Below are 16914 nucleotides of genomic sequence, written 5' to 3'. Positions count from 1 at the left end.
GCTTAAGCACTTGCAAGAGACACAAAGGCTCAATGACACAACTGGATAAGAGGTTGGTTTTGTACATCAACCCTCTCCTTGCCAACCTCCCCCCTTCCCCCTCCCCCAGGCTTGATTCCCACGCCCCTGGTAATCTACAGAAGCATCTGCATCCGTGTGGACACATTCATCACTTCCCCGGATACTTGCTCTCATCCATCCATCCCTTCATTCATAAGCAGTATCGCACAGTGCTTTCCTGGCTCCACAACCCCTGTACAGAAGGGCCGAATATATTTTCTGTGAAGCTCAGGCCTTTATGCAGAACCATTTTCATCTTCTGGTGAGAGGCTGGGGTAACCAAGTGTCGTTAGAATTCTTCCCATTGTGCCTTCTTTCTTGAATGATGACATTTATACAAAGAATTTGACAGAGACATCAGAAGCGCTCATTCATATTTGGGAGGAATTCATATTTAAGAAGTTACCAGAATAACTTCTCAGTGTAGATGAGACAGATTTATTATTATTATTATTTTTAAAGATGTGTATGTAGTAGGGGAAGATAAATTATGCAGTGTCACGATAGCTAGTATTGTAGTTTGGGGGAAAATGAGACAAAATACAGCTAAGGATTATGAAATCCTTAAAATTTTCCAGTTATGTTGAGATTGCTCTTTGCTTATTTTCCTTATTTAATCCCTGCCAAGATCTCTATGACCTCTATGACCATTAGTAGTTTTCAGATAAGAAAATCAAAACACAAAGAAGTTAACTAACTTGCTCAGTTAAGGTCACTGGACCCATTAGGTGATGGTACTAGACTGCAGAGTCAACACTGGAGGGTGTGGTGTTAAGGACGAAAGCGGTGAGGGTGGGTTTTCCCATACTTCGGGAGAAGAATCTATGTATTGAAGGGGGCATTCTTTCATACCCATCTTGTTCAGGTACGCATGCTGGAGACAGAATTAAATACCTGTGTAACTTCTAGTTATTAGGGGGAGTGGCAAGGAGAAATCTTACAGGAAAATTATACCTTCAAATACCTTTGGCTCTAACAAGCTCGAAACCGTAAGGCAGAGGAAGTCAACAGCCCAGAACTGGAACTCGGGAATCCACAGAGCCGAAGGACCAGACGAGCCTGGGGCTCCATCCGTCCAGCACGTCAGGTACGGGGAGGCAAAGACCTTTGGCGCGTTGATGAGATGCTAGCTTAGAAAGGCCCTCAGCCTTTACGCACGGTCCCCACCGCCAGGGCATGGAGCCCAGGTTCCGGGAGCCCGGATCTGGTCCGAAGCGGCCCGGCCGGTTCTCTTTCTATCGCCGCGCTAAGACTGTTTTGGGTCCCCCATTCCTCTCCCAGCTTGCCGGTCTTTGTGCCCCCGAGCGTCGACATCAGGGCCCTCGTCTTCTGGCTGCCACCTAACCGAGGCCGCGGCGTTCCTCCGGGCAGCTTGGGGTCCGGGAGGTCCTGGCGGAGCCTGGGTCCCCGCGGGCCTCGCGCGGGCGGCAGGGGGCGCTGCGCGCCGGGCGGGGCGGGGGCCGAGCCCGTGCGCCCCGCGTCTTTGTGCCGCGCGGCGCCGCCGCCCAGTCTCCCCCCGCGGGCCGCGCGCCCCGGCTGGAGGGCGGGCGGGAATAAAGGGCGGCTCCGCGCGGGGCGGCGCGGACAGCCAGCCTCGGACCGCGGACCTCGGTGCTCGGAGCCCCGCCCGCGGCCGAGCAGGAGCGGCGGCCCCCACCCCTCGGGCCCCGGACGCGCGGGATCAGGTGGGTGACGCGCGGCCCCTTTGTGTCGGCCTCGCCGGGGCGGGCGCGGCCGAGGGCCCCGGGGGAGGTGGCCGTGCCGAGCGGATCCGGCGGCGGCGACGGCCAATCCATCCCCGCCAGGGGCGCCTTCCCGGCCCTGCCCTTGGGTGGCCCGGGTGCCGCCGCGTCCCGGAGCTCCGGCGGGTCCCCGGGGCGGCGGGGGCGGCCTATGGGGTCCGGCCGGGGCGATCCGGCGGGGCGCGGGCAGGAGGCGGGCAGGTCAGCCCGGCCGCGGTGGGCCGGCGCCGCGTCCTCCGGGGTGCACATCCCGGCTCCCGGGACCGCGGCCGCCCGCGTCCCTCCAAGCCGTCCGCTCCCCAGGGGCGCGCAGAAAGTTGTCTGCCACCCCCCACCCCCCATCCTACCCTCCAGCAGGCTCCCCAGCTCCCCTGCACTGTCCTGGGCACCCAGCTCTGGGCCTCCTGCGAATCTGGACGATCAGGTCCCGAGGAGGAAGGGGTTACTCACTGCGCCCTCATCATCTCGTAGATGTCCAGCTCCAAAAGTTCTCTCTCCCTGCCCTCTTCCCAGCGAACAGGCACAATCATCATAAAAAGCCCAGTCAACAAATAGCCTGTGCTGGCCTCCTGCCAGGCCTTAAGGCTGGGTGAGGGAACCCAGGGGACTATCCCCAGGGGGTCCTGTCCTCCGTGAGGTGAGGGGGATCTGGTCTCCGAACTGGAAACAGACTCAATTCTTGCTTTGATGGTGGGAAGGAAGCCCTTTCCCAGGAGTGGGGCCTGGGGATCTGATAAGGACGCATTCCAGGCAATCTGGCCAGGGGCAGGGCAGATTAGCCCTGTGGATAAAGAAAGTGTGAGATCCAGAGAGCAAGGTGAGGACTGCCTGCCTGAGAACCCTGGGACTTCCCAGGAGGGAGAGGCCGGGGAAGGAGGGTCTGGACTGCTGGTGAAGACGGAATTGAGTCAGAGCTTGGAGGTGGGACAGGTTCTGGGTGGCCAGAGGGAACTGGCCAGAGGAGGAAGGGAGAAGGGACACAGGTGTGTACCTTGACCTTACCCTCGGACGTGCAGCCCGTGTGCTCCTTGGATGTGGTCCCTTTGGGATGGTGCCGAGAGCAGGTTCTCAGGAGAGGGAACTGAGATCCCCTTTTCCTAGTCTTCTAAGGGTTTCTAGTGCCTTTTCAAATCTTACTTTTATTATTTTCTAGAGAGTGCAAAGGAATTATGACTAGTGTGGTCAGATAGGGGTAGATGGTGAAATGTTGAATTCCAGGCCAACCTATGGCCTTGATCCTGTGGCAGTGGGAGCCATAGATGGTTCTGGATGGTTCAGAGAGTGGGCTGGACCCCCACTGAGAGTGGGGAAGGTGGCTGTGAGGGGTTGTCTGTTGTGGAAGGTGTGGCTTGTAGTCCCCCTGGTACTTCTCATCAAAGGTCAGGCAGGACTTGAGAACCTCAGGAAAAAGCAAGATGCAAACAACCTGATTTTAATGGGAGGGGAGTTTTCCAGATCCAGCACCATTGGAGTTCGGAAGTTTGTGTAAAACGAAGCTCTGGTTCAAATGTCAGGATCCTTGGAAGGGAAACAGGTGAACCAGTCAGATGCTGGGGGTAGAGCTGTGGCCAGTGGGTGATGGTGTGGGCTCCCAGGGGCCTGAAAGATGTGGGTGTTGAGACCTGCACGAGCACTTTCAAACTCCTGTGCTTTATAAGCTTGTCCAGCGCCCTGGTTTTAATCAAGTGTGCTCATTGCACCCAGATCCTTGCCCAAGTACAGGGCTTGGCCTGTGGACTCCATGTGGTTTGGGACTCGGAAGGGACCTCCCACACTTCAGTGGACGCTGCTGGCATTCAGCGGGATGAACGTGCCATTCGGCCAGACGCCGGGAGCCACGTCGCCTGTGTTTTCCACTGTGGTTCATGGTTTGGCCCCACTGCCTTCTTTTGTGCAAATTTCACCTCCCTCTTAGGAGCCTCTCTCTTTCTGGTGTGGAAACAGGGAAAGTCTGTCCACACAGAGAGTGAGCATCACAGCTCACTGGTCATCACAAATCCCCAGCCCAGCCGCCCATTGTGACTGAGGACACTGTGGACTGGAGGGGGAGGTCAGGGGCGTGGCCACAAAGAGAGCCATGGCCAGCTTGGGCCCAGCACCAGCCCTCCTGATGGTCTGCTGTTCTTTCTCTGGCTCCATGCTTAAACTGGAGGATGGAGACGTGTCTGCTGCCCTTGGGGTCTGCTGGTCTGGAGCCACTCCAGGTGATTCTTCCAGGGGATCTGGTCAAGGGAGGACCTGCCCTGGGTCCCTGGGGTGTGGACAGTCAAGGGCAGCCAGGAGGCTGTGAGTAGAATGGAATACTTCAACGGAAGATGGACCCTGTCGACACTCACTTGGACCTTTGAGGTCCAAGGATTGAGTTGAAGGTTCTTTTCTTTGAGATGAAAAGTCATCCGAGGTCATCATTTCTGGAAGCAGTCTCCTCTCTCCTTTGTTTCTGCATCACTGACACTCATGGACACCTTTTCTTAATTAGATGAAGAAATTAAATGGAAGCAACTGTTCATATACCTGCTGGGGAGTTCGGCTGAAGGACAGAGCCTGTACAACTTTCGAACCCAGCTCTGTGACCTTGAGCAAGTGTCTTAACTACCTCGTGTGGCCCCAGTTGACCCCCACTGTGGAACTAAGATGTTGGTCTAAATGATCGTCCAGATCTGGATATAAGAATGTGCTGCTTTAAAGGTCTCTTCCAGGAGCATCAGTCTTTACAATGCAACCATCTTTAAGAAATTTTGCAAGATAAAAAATTATATATATGTAAATATTTATATATATGTATCAGTTTCAGACAAATGGTTTTCTTCAGAGATGATAAGTTGAGAGATGGGGCTTTGAAGAGGGTCATTCCTTGATGATGAGAGTCTGTATCTTCTTTCTTTCCTGGAGTTTAAAGCCTGGATCTGATGGTGTTTCCTGATTAGCCTGTAGGTACAGAGAGAGCAGGACTTTCTCTAAGGAGCAAACTGATGAGCTGGATAGAGTGTTACGAGAAAAATAAGTTCCTGGCTGGCGTGATGAACTGTGCCAACTAGGTGATATGCAGTCTCTTGGGGTCTAACTTTGGAAAACCAGGAAGCAGTGGATGTTCATTTAGCCTTTCCATCACCAGGTGCTGATGGGAAGTGCTCTGAGTGCTGTGGACCCAATTCTCAGGTGGTCCGTAGAAAGGACAGGCATCACTACCTTACCCGATCTACAGGGGAGGGGAGAGGCTTAAGGAGCCCTTATGGAGTCCAAGGCCAGGCACTTGGTACATGCTAAAGCCAGCGTGGAACTCAGAGCCCCTTGGAAAAAGGGTATATTCCCTGTCCTTGAGGAGGCTACGATCTGGGCGTTGGGAAGCAGCCAGTCACAGATTGTTCTGGCTCTGGGGTCGGTACGCACAGTGCAGGGGGGCATGGTGAGGAGTTTGCCCGCTGGAGCTGGTGAGGCAGGCTGGGTCTTGAAGACGAGTCCCTGCTGGCAGGCAGATGAGGTCAGGGTCACAGGCTGGGCCCAAGAGCAGCAAGAAGCTGCCTGGGGGTGCAGGGAACTTCGGGCTGGTGTAGTGGGGCTGTGCTGGATTTGTCCTGCTGGGGGGTGACCCTGTCTCTGAATCCTGTTCAAAGCAAGACCCCCCAGCTGCAGCAGCATTGCTGTCACTTCTGGAACCTTCTGGATGGTCCCATCAGCGAGAGTTCTTTGGTTTTAGTGCCTCTGTCCTTTTTTGTCTCTCTCCCACCCCCCACCCCCCACTCTGCCAGTTTGCTTGTAGAGGAGAGGGTGTCCCGGGAAGATGAGAGGAAGCCCAGCTGCAGCCCAGGGTCTGCTTGCTCTGTCTGCAAGGTCACCTGAGCGAGGCTGCCGTGATTCCCCAGAGGGTGGCAGCCCGACCTGGTGGGCAAGCACCGAGCTGGAAGTGCAGCCTCTGAAGGATGCCAGTGCAGCTGGGGTCATGCCTGTTCCTGCCAGCTCTGCTCTGCAGGCCAGGACACGGCAGACCTGCTGGGGCAGAGGATTCCAAACCAAAATACTGACTCTATCTCTCAGGCTAGGTTATCGGTTAAACAGGGCTTCACGTCTGTCCTTGGAACGCCTCCCCCACAGTGGTTGACCTGGGACATATTTTAATTTCCAGAGGGTCAGTTTTCAAGCAGTCCTTTGAAACGGGGCATGTTTGATGTTGGGGTACCAGCGTCTAAAGGTGATCTGGAGGGAGGTGGGACTGTGCCAGCTGCACCCAAGGAGCAGCAAAGACTGCCTCTCAGATTCCCACTGACCTGCTAGCCTCACAGGCAGGCAGGGAGCCGTTCCGTGATGCTCTGTCTCTTGCATCTGGGAAGTGGTTCCCGGACCGTGGCAGGTGATATGTGTGTCCTGCTACCCACCCTCCATGGTTGGCTCCTCTGCAGTTGCTCCGTCATTCCAGAGTAGCCCTGCCAGCCAGCCCCTGCATCCCCCCTCCCTGGTGAGGCTTGTCCATGGAGGGGTAGCCTTCAGGACAGAGAGGCTCTTTGCTCCCCTAGCTCGTGGGTGGAAAGTGTGCAGACCTTTGTGTTAGGGGCCTCTTCCACCTGAAGGTAAATCATCTCTTCATTGGGTGTCCCAAAGCCAGAATTATTCAGGCGTGTGTCACATCCTGGGACAATCTTTGTTCCTTCTCTGTGGTGTCTCTCCTCCACTCCCCGCCCCCCTCTAGGCTCACCACTGACCCAGAAAGTTGACAACTTTCTGGCTGAGACACCGCTGCTCATGAAGTCACAGCTGTGCCTCTGGAGTGAGGCTCTGTAAGTTTCTCCTGGGTTCCAGCCCGTCTTTCCATGCTGATCTCTTCGCAGCCTCCACACTTAGACCCTGAAACATTCTCCCTCTGCCTCCAGGTGTCAAATTCCTAATGATCCTTCCAGGCTCCGCAGGCATATTGCCTTTTTCTTAAAGCTGTGGAATCACCGATGTGGGGGCCGTGGAGGCTGACTCCTCCAGCAGTGGCGTCTTACAGAGGAGGAAATGCAGGCGTGGAGCAGAGAGGGAAGAACGCAGGCCTGGGAGCCCCGTCAGGCCCCTTCCCTTTCCAGCCCGAGCATCTGTCTTCCTCCTGCCATGAGCCGGGAGCCTCTTCTCTACCAGGTGTTTCTATGGCGACTTTTTTTCAGAACCTGCAATTGCACTTAAGCTCTCTAATCTAATTTTTCTGTAACTGTATCCTTCCTTTACTAAATTGCAAGCCCTACAAATGTAGGGACCTATTCATTTTAACATTCCCTCAGTGCCCGTCATGGTGTCTCTAAATGCATTTTTGCTCCATGATTGAATCCATGGGAAAGAAACCGGGTCCAGAAGGGAACGTGGGGTAGGTTATTGACGAGGAGATGGGATCCCGGCTCGTGTTCTGGTCTCCAGCAGGATCTGAACAAATAGAGACGTGCTCTGTCTTTGGGGAGGTCCAGCCACAGAGCGGGACACCGCAGGACTGTGTGGTGCCGAAGTGGGTGGGGTGTTGGCTTGTGGTGCAGGGATGCACCACAAGACCCAGCCCACGGGTGGGCCTTCTGGGATGTCGGGGGGCAGGCTGGACAGTCCCAAGCCACCTGGACATGGGGGCAGGCACCCCAGTTCCAGAGTTAGGTGGCAAGCCTTGCATGGACCAGTTGGAGGGGGCCAGGGGGCCTGAGCTCCGTAGCGCAGGGAGGTCGAGACAGGGAAGGGGTTGTGCAGGGCCCAGCCAGGGAGACTTGATGGGGGGACAGTGACCCCACTAGGGCCCACCCAGGTGGGTGTTATGGGAACTCCAGTGAGGAAATGACTGCTGGGAAGTGGGGTGAAGGTGGGTAGACCTTGAAGAGGGGTCACTGGAGAAGGGGGCGCCCTGTGCTGGTGTGGGAGGGGGCAAAGAGGATGTGTTCATGAGGATATCGGGGAGCCTGGGCTGGGGGTGAGTTTCCATTGGCGTCATGAGTCTGAATCTTTCTAACGAGAGGGAGAGGTGCGCTAGGTAAAGAGGTGGTTAGATTTTCTGGAAAGAGTGTTTTGCAGAGAACGTGGTGGGGACCCTCGCTTCACATGGATGTGCAGAGTGGTCAGAGGGTTGGTGCAGCCAGGGTGTGTGATATGACCCGCGGCAGTGATCCTGTTCTCTGTCCCCAGGGAGTCTGTTTCTTGGGTGTCTTCCCCTCTCCTTCTGTGCACGGGGCCAGTTTGCATCCAGAAGCTGGTGGTAGGCTGTGTATTCCAGGAACAGCTTTGCTCTGGCAAGTTTTGAAAGTCTGCAGAGACCCTGGGCAGGGGGGCGGGGGGCAGCTGTTTGTTATGCCATTGAGAACAGAAAGAAACAAACAGTCCCATAAATTAATTTTCCCTGACACCCTGATTGCCACACAGTGCTTCTTGGTACCACACGCCCTGCTCAGAACAGTCCTAGGAAATGGAACAAAAGAGCTCCCTGCAGACTTTCAGAGCTGGGCGCCTTGGGATAATTTAAATTTGTTGGCGGGAACTGTGTATTTCTTCCTAATCGCTTGGCAGGGTGAGGCGGTCCCAGGGCTCCTGTGGACCAGACAGAGCTGGCTGTCCCTGCTGGGAGCTCAGTCTCTTCTTTCTTCTTTATGTCTCCACTGAGCCTTAGCCTTTATGTCTCCACTGAGAACTGAGATGGGCTGGTTGTGGGAGGCAGATATGGGTGGGCCAGATGTATTAGAAGGAAGAAAAATAGGATCTTTATTACGTCAGCTCCTGGGACCCTAAGAAATTACCTCCGTTTCCAAGTTTATTTTCCGTCTAACACTCTCAGTCTCACTCACTGCTTCCTTCCTAACTTCTCTCTTGTCTCCAGGCAGGGAGTGATGCTATAGACCCAGGGTTTATGTGCCCCCAAATTCGTGTGTTGAAACGTAATCCTCAGTGGGATGTTGCTAGGAGGTGGGGACTTTGGGAGGTGATGAGGGCGGGGACTTCACGAATAGGGTTGTTGTTCAGTCACAAAGTCATGTCTGACTCTTTGCGACCCCATGAACTGCAGCACACCAGGCTCCTCTGCCCTCCGCTATCTCCTGGAGTTTGCTCAAACTCATGTCCATCGAGTCGGTGATGCTGTTTAACCATCTCATCCTCTGCTACTCCATTGTCCTTTTTGCCCTCAATCTTTCCCAGCATCAGAATCTTTTCCAATGGGTCGGCTCTTCCTATCAGATGGCACAGGACTGGAACTTATTAGCACCCATCACTTCGTAGTAAATAGAAGGGAGAAAACTAGAAGCAAGAAGCAGTGACAGATTTTATTTTCTTGGTCTCCAAAATCACTGTGGACAGTGACTGCAGCCACGAAATTAAAAGACGCTTGCTCCTTGGAAGGAAAGCTATGACCAACCTAGACAGCATATTAAAAAGCAGAGACATCGCTTTGCTGACAAGGGTGGGTATAGTCAAAGCTGTGGGTTTTCCAGTAGTCACGAACAGGGTTAGTGGCTTTATAAAATAGACCCCAGGGAGCTCTCTAGCCCCTTCTCCGTGGGAGGACACGGCGACAGAACAACTGTCTTGGGCGGGAAAGTGGCTGTCACCGGACATTGAATCCACTGGCATCTTGATCTTGGATTCCCAGGCTCCTGATCTGTGAGAGGTGGGTGTCTGTGTTTACAAGCTGCTCCATCTGTGGGATTTTTTATTAGGGAAGTCCGGATGGACTAAGATAGGCAAAAGTGTTTCATCACCAGTCACATTGGGGGTGAGACCCCCCACTGCTGATCATCCTCTGAGACCCAGGTAAGGTCACATTCCCAGATGCCAGGGCCTCAGAGTTCAGCATGTATTTTGGAGACACAGTTCAGCCCATAGCACGCATCTCCCAGTACCACGGAGTACATGTGCGTATGTCCTTGTACGTTACTGTGTGTTTGGCCAGCAACGGAATACTCCTTGTGTTTGGTGACACGCCCCAGAAGGGGCCAGTTGCTGGCCTTGGGTCAGCTGCCCCGAGGACTGGGGTCTTTTTGAGGCAGCCCCGTTCTGTGCCAGGCCCTGGGGCAGTCGCTGGAGAGGGGCAGTTGGTGTCGGATCCATTTGTCTGCTTTTTAATCATGGAAGCCACTTTTTCTGAAAGTGCGTGGCTGTCTGTGTTCCTGTCTCATTGCTCTGGGCTGGGTGGCTCCTGGTGGGAGTGAGAGAAGACAAGGAAGCGAGAGATGGCAGGAGCAGGGAGGGTGGGACAGGACAGGACTGAGCTCCTGGCATTCCGCGTGGCTGGACTGCCATCTAATAATCGTCTTTGCTGCTCTTACCTGATCTTCTTTGAAAGACAGAAATCCAAACAGGGTGACATCCAGGCTATTGTGCACGGGGCTTAAATGTTCTTGGTATCTCTCCAGTGTGGTGCCAGCACACCCGAACCTCTGTGGGTATTTGTGGTTTTGGGTGCTGTGAGGGCCAGATGGCATCACTGACTCGATGGACATGAATTTAAGCAAGCTCCGGAAAGCTGGTGATGGACAGAGAAGCCTGGCGTGCTGCAGCCCATGGGGTCGTAAAGAGTCGGACACAACTGAGTGAACTGAACTGAACTGAACTTAGGGCCAGAAAAGCACAGCCCTGTCCTGTTCTTTTCTGATTCCCTCTAACACCTGGCACGTGGTGCCTGCTACACAGTAGGTGCTCAGTGAATGTTTGTTGAACTTAGTAGGCATCTGTTCCCTTTAGAGACATTCAGGTCCAGAAACAATCTCATCCATTCATTCATTCTTTGGGGGTTCAAAGGCAGATTAAGGAGTAGACTGAAGGTGAGGGCATGGGGAGCGGGCAGGTAGGGGGCTGATGAGGCTTTCCTAGAACGTGAGAAATGGAATATTTCTTGCCTTATCAGTAAACAAGGATGCCATGGTCATCAGCGATTACAGCCCTCCCGTGTGAGCTGGTGAGCCCTAAGGGTACTCAGGAAGGAGAAGAATACGTACAATCTAACAGCCGTCGGATCGCAGCCACTCCACACGGGGAGCTCCCCCGGGGAACCAGAATGTGAAAACACAGGATACTGGCCCCAGTAGCTGAGATGCAAATGAAAGGAATGATTGCGGTAAGCCCAGACTCTTGCATCTTCCCAGACGTGCACGAGCGCCCTGTATGCCTTCGTGCTCAGTCGTGTCCGACTGTTTGTGACCCCATGAACTGCAGGCTACCAGGCGTCTCTGTCCATGGGATTTCTCAGGTAAGAATACTGGAGTGGGTTGCCATTTCTTCCTTCAGGGCATCTTCCCAAACCAGGGATTGAACCTGTGTGTCCCGCATTAGAAAAACACTAAAACCCTTAACTTGGGATGTGTGGTTTTCTTTAATGAACAATAATCTTTTGATGTTTGGACTACCTGCCCTTTGTCGCAAAATTTCTGTGTAACCTGGCCCCTCCCCTTGCCTCCTCATAGCAGTTCTCTCAGGGTCACGTGAGATGCTGTCTCTCTGGCTTAAAGTCCTAATAATTCCCACTGAATAAAACATGACTCTCAACTCTTAGGTTGTGAGAGCTTCCCTGGTGGCTCAGATGATAAAGAATCTACCTGTAATGCAGGAGATCCAGGTTCGATCCCTGGGTTGGGAAGATCTGTTGGAGAAGGGAATGGCTACCCACTCCAGTATTCTTGCCTGGAGAATGCCATGAACAGAGGACTCTGGTGGGCTACAGTCTGTGGGGTCACAAAGAGTCAGACACGACTGAGCAACTAACACTTAAGTTGACAAGCAAGATCAGTGATCAGCAAGACAGGTATCAATCTCTTACACTTTTGCAGTTTTGTAAATTTCAGTAACTTATATGTAGACTACATCATGTGAAGTAACAGGTTGGATGACCTCAGAGGCTGGGATCAAGATTGCTAGAAGAAATAGCAACAACCTCAGATAGGCAGATGATACTACTTTAATGGCAGAAAGTGAAGAGGAACTAAAGAGCTTCTTGAAGAGGGTAAAAAAGAGTGAAAAAGCTGGTTTTAAACTGAACATTCAAAAAACTAAGGTCATGGTATCTGGTTCTATCACTTCATGGCAAATAAATGGGGGAAAGGTGAAAACAGTGACAGATTTTTATCTTCTTGGGCTCCAAAATCACTGTGGACAGAGACTGCAGCCATGAAATTAGAATATGCTTGTTGCTTGGAAGAAAAGCTATGAGAAACCTAGACAGTGTATTAAAAAGCAGAGACATCACTTTACCGACAAAGGTTCATATAGTCAAAGTTATGGTTTTTCCAGTAGTCATGTACAGATGTGAAAGCTGGACCATAAAGATGGCTGAGTGCTAAAGAATTGATGCTTTTGAACTGTGGTGTTGGAGAAGAACAGCAAGGGGATCCAACCAGTCCATCCTAAAGGAAATCAGTCCTGAATATTCACTGGAAGGACTAATGTTAAAGCTGAAGCTCCAATACTTTGGCCACTTGATGCCAAGAGCCAACTCATTGGAAAAGACCCTGATGCTGGGAAAGATTGAGGGCAGGAGGAGAAGGGGGTGACAAAGGTTGGATGGTTGGATGGCATCTCTGACTCAATGGACATGAATTTGAACAAACTCCAGGAGATGGTGAAGGACAGGGAAGCCTGGCGTGCTGCAGTCCGTGGGGTCTCAAAGAGTGGGACACGACTTAGTGAGTGAACAATAACAAGAAGTGTCAGTTTCATTCTAGTGAAAACAACCAGTTGGGATAGCTAGGAATTTCCATCCAGCGACATTGCTCACTCTCCATTTCTCCTCTCTGTGAAGTAACTCCAGCTTAAAGGGCATGCTTTTTAATTTGCTCAGTAAATATTTATCCAGCCCCCTTCCTTTGCTGGGTCCTGTGCTATGGAATGTGCAAGCGGGAGTCTTTGTCCTGAAATGAATGTGTCCTTCCTGCAGCAGAGTGGCTGGGAACGGTCTTATCTGTTAATACTTTAATCGCTCCTAGGATTCCTTTCCTTGGGCTGCAGCCATGCTTCCTTGCTGGCGACCTTGTTTTCTTCCCCTCTCCAGCCACGTGCAGCTGGCCCAGACTTTCTCCAGGAGGACCTTGCCCACTGCAGAGTGCTGGTGGGAGGCCGTGGGCTGTGTCCCAGGGCCTTGCAGATAAGCCTTCTCCCTGGGGGGGCAGGCTCTCTTGCTGGTGCAGTAGGAGCAAACCAAAGGGGCTGGGGGTAGAGGGGAGAGTGGGCAGAGGGCGGGGCTCTCCAGCCCTTGCACTGCAGCCAGTCCCATGTGAACTGTGCCCCGAGTGTGTAAAGTGTCTGGTTTCCAAAATCTAGTGTGAAAAACAGAATGCAGATTATCTCAATAATAACGTTGAAGTTGATCACACGTTGAAATGATTTTAGTTTGGCTACAGTGAGTTAAATACTAAAATGAATTTCCTTTGCTTCCTTTTCCTTTTTTTTTTTTTAATGTGGCTCAGGGGTTAAAGTGTCTGCCTGCAATGCGGGAGACCCAGGTTTGATCCCTGGATCGGGAAGATCCCCTGGAGAAGGAAATGGCAACCCACTCCAGTATTCTTGCCTGGAGAATCCCATGGACAGAGAAGCCTGGTAGGCTACAATCCACAGGGTCGCAAAGGGTCGGACATGACTGAGTGACTTCACTTCATTCACTTCACTTCACCAGGACATTTAAAATTACAGATGCGGCTCTCAAGTTTCCTAGACTGACGATCTGAAGAAGGGACTTGGGGAGGTGCTTTTCTTTCGTGGTTCACAGACCCTGCGGCCAGCCCTGCCTGTTCTTGAGGCTGGCTGCATGGGGACTTGATGCAGCCAGCCTTGGTGGGCCAGCCAGGAGCGGGTCCAGGCCTGACTTGTGCAGAGTTCGTTGTCACCGGGACTGTTCTCTCTTGGGTTTAGTCCCAGATGCTTGACATTCCTGCTCAGCGGGGCCCATCCTCTTCTCAGCAGCCTGTGTTACTCAGATTCAACCATTCTGCTGGCTCCATTCAGTCCCAACACAGATGCAAGAGTCTGTGGATTTTTATGCCTAATGTGTAAAATGAGGGGCATGCTTTAGAGGAACTTAACATTTTTCTTTACCAAACTCTTTAGTCCTTGAAATCTGCCTGGACCCTGACCTTTTTTTGGTCCAGTCTCTAGGTCATGTCCTACTCTTTGTGACCCCATGGACTGCAGCACGCCAGGCTTCCCTGTCCTTCACTGTCTCCCAGAGTTTGCTCAAACTCATGTCCATTGATTTTGACCTTTGGCCTCAGGTTAATTGTCACGAGCCCTCCTGATTTTCCCATCCAAGTCCCACGTGTCTCACAGCATCCACACTGCTGGCCTTTGAACCTCAGCTCCGGCCGCCCGCTGTCCAGGGTCCAGTCCAGCCGCACCCACCCCTGAATGCCCAATGGAGGCTGATTGAGAGAATCCTCTCCCACACCCGTGCCATCGTGGTGAATCCTGCTACCTGCTCCCGGCCCAGGGCCACACATCTTGCCCAGGGATGCAGGAGGGTGTTGCCTGCAGCTGATCAACTGCCCACCCAGGTGTCCGGCTCCAGCTGACCTCTTAAAGCTGCTGCCCTCATTCCTGGCCGTGGTGCCGGCCCTGTTTGCATCCTGGCTTCAGAGCCACCTGCTCTTTGCTCCTGCATCTTTGAGATGTGTCTTTTCGCCCACCTGTCCCTTCTCCGGCCTGCTGTCCTTGGCTGGCTGCCGTCGCTGGACAGCAGTGGTGGTCCAGGGCACTGCAGGGTCCTCCGCCCCCGCATCACCTGCTTTCCTCTGCATCCCAGGCTCGTCTCAGCTCCCCCGCTTTGGCACTGTGCCTGCTCCTGAGATGCTCCTGGCTCATCCCCCTGCTCCTCTTCCTGCCTGTTCCTGGGAGCACTGCGTGGCTCCTTCAGACCCCATCACATTCCTGATCTGCCCTGGCATTCATGGTAACGTGGAGTTGAGTCAGCTTGTACTCCTAGGGACAGCAGGCACAGTGCCTAGGGCCCGTGAGCTTTGCAATATTGAATATTTTAAAAATCCTGGAAATAAGCGTTAGCTCCAACGTATTAAAAAAAAAAAAAAAGCAAGACAAAAACCAAAAGCCTTCGCCAAAGAGAATTGATGGTAGCACCTGTGTTGTATTATGTTGACGAGATATAACCATGATTTAGTCAACTGAAAGTTAAGACACAGTTATGTAGAAAATCGTGTTTACCCTGAAATAAGCGTGCTTTTTAGTGTTTGGCTTGATTCGCTGAGGCCTCTGGGAACGAAACCTCCCCAAGTTAAGCACTACCCTCCACACTTCTTGCTTTCCCACCTCTGCCTGGCACCAGAAATGAGACGCAGACTTCCACATTTATTTGTCGCTCTCTTGGCTTAGTGACCCTGGCCTGTCACTCCATTTTGAATTCCCAGCCCAGGGCCTGGTACATTCTGCTTCACTATACTAAACTTTTAACTCATCTCAGTACATTAAATGGAGAAGGCAATGGCACCCCACTCCAGTACTCTTGCCTGGAAAATCCCATGGATGGAGGAGCCTGGTAGGCTGCAGTCCATGGGGTCGCTAGGAGTTGGACACGACTGGGCGACTTCACTTTCACTTTTCACTTTCATGCATTGGAGAAGGAAATGGCAACCCACTCCAGTGTTCTTGCCTGGAGAATCCCAGGGACGGGGGAGCCTGGCGGGCTGCCGTCTCTGGGGTCGCACAGAGTCGGACAGGACTGAAGCGACTTAGCAGCAGCAGCAGCAGCAGCAGTACATTAAAAACATAAATAAGTACAGGACATTAAGATCCTGCTTGAAGATTTACATTTTGTTATTTTCTGAAACACTGCCCATATGGTAGTTTTTAAAACCACTGACATTTATAAACTGACTCCACATGACAAAAACCCTTAGATGAGCTGCTAATAAAAATAATCATTCAGAAGCTGAAAATGCAGTTTGTATGATTTTAGCTTAAATTGTATGTGGAGTTTTCCTTCCGTGGACCCTATGTGCTTAATCTGCACCACGCTGCTTGCTTAGACATTGATCTTGTTATTGTTTAGCTGCTAAATCGTGTCCACCTCTTTTGTGATCATATGGACTGTAGCCTGCCAAGATCCTCTGTCCATGGCATTTTCCAGGCAAGAATACTGGAGTGGGTTGCCATTTCCTTCTCCAGGGGTCCTTCCCCACTCAGGGATCGAACCGGCATCTCTTGTGTCTCCTGCATTTGCAGGCAGAGTCTTTGCCACTGAGCCACCGGGGAAGTCTAGACAATGTAACTACCATTTTGTTGTTGTTTGGTCACTAAGTCGTGCCCGACTCTTTGCAACCCCATAGACTATAACACACTAGACTCCTCTGTCCTCCAGTATCTCCTGGAGTTTGCTCAAGTTCATGTCCTTGAGTCAGTGGTGCTATCTAACCCTCTCATCCTCTGTTGTCCACTTCTCCTTTTGCCTTCAATCTTTCCCAGCATCAGGCTCTTTTTCAATGAGTCAGTTCTTTTCATCAGGTGGCCAAAGTACCGGAGCTTCAGCTTCAGCATCAGTCCTTCCAGTGAATGAATATTCAGGGTTGATTTCCTTTAGGATTGACATGTTTGATCTCCTTGCAGTCCAAGGGTCTCTCAAGAGTCTTCTCTAGCACCTAAGATTATATGATAGCAAATATATATCTTGGTGGTTAAGATAAAGGATATTACTGGGTTAAAATTTTTTTTAATTGAAAAACAATTCAAAGATAAACTAGCTATAGGGAACGTTTGCTAATACGATGAAGTGGGCTCTTCTGCAGAGCAGGAACCTTTGAAATATAAATTGTGTTGCCTCAGCAGAGGAAAGGAATTTCTAGGTCTAGGCTGGGGGAAGGGATGACTGAAGGATAAAGGCATGACTTTTGTTTGCAGCTGCATAATTACTTCAAACAGTCGTACTTTGGAGAATTTTGCTTGGGAAAACGATACTGAATGTGGAGAAAAAGAAATGCTTTAGGCCCAAAGGCTCTTCATTTGTTTGTTCATTTTAAATAATAGCCCCAAATGGAGAACTTCTAAATTTGGACAAGCAAATATCCTGCTCTAATTTCATAAGATTTTTGGAGATGGTGGGCATAGGAAAATGTTTGTAATATATCACTAAGTGAAAACAGTTATGAGACTGAATTGTATGTACACTATGTGTACAGATATGGAAAATATA

At 51.8% G+C, this 16914-nt stretch overlaps 1 protein-coding gene across 5 annotated transcripts in view; it reads left to right on the top strand.

Annotated features, from left to right (window-relative positions):
* The first annotated feature begins 1081 nt into the window (after positions 1-1081).
* RNF144A (ring finger protein 144A) overlaps positions 1082-16914 on the top strand; it is a 128781-nt gene continuing 112948 nt past the window's right edge. For 2 of the 5 annotated variants that reach the window (XM_027556151.1, XM_027556150.1), the window contains exon 1: positions 1607-1745. Coding sequence is in view for 1 of the 5 variants with exons in the window: in XM_027556148.1 (XP_027411949.1) it covers positions 10825-10848 (24 nt within the window). In the remaining 4 variants the exon portion in view is untranslated. Of the gene's footprint in view, positions 1148-1515; positions 1746-10667; positions 10849-16914 lie in introns of those variants that run through there. The other 3 variants (XM_027556152.1, XM_027556149.1, XM_027556148.1) reach the window with 3 other exon arrangements.

This window comes from Bos indicus x Bos taurus, chromosome 11 (assembly GCF_003369695.1).
Source record: "Bos indicus x Bos taurus breed Angus x Brahman F1 hybrid chromosome 11, Bos_hybrid_MaternalHap_v2.0, whole genome shotgun sequence".
NCBI lineage: Eukaryota > Metazoa > Chordata > Mammalia > Artiodactyla > Bovidae > Bos > Bos indicus x Bos taurus.
Note: the sequence above shows the minus strand (reverse complement) of the source record. Positions and strands in the feature narration are given on the sequence as shown.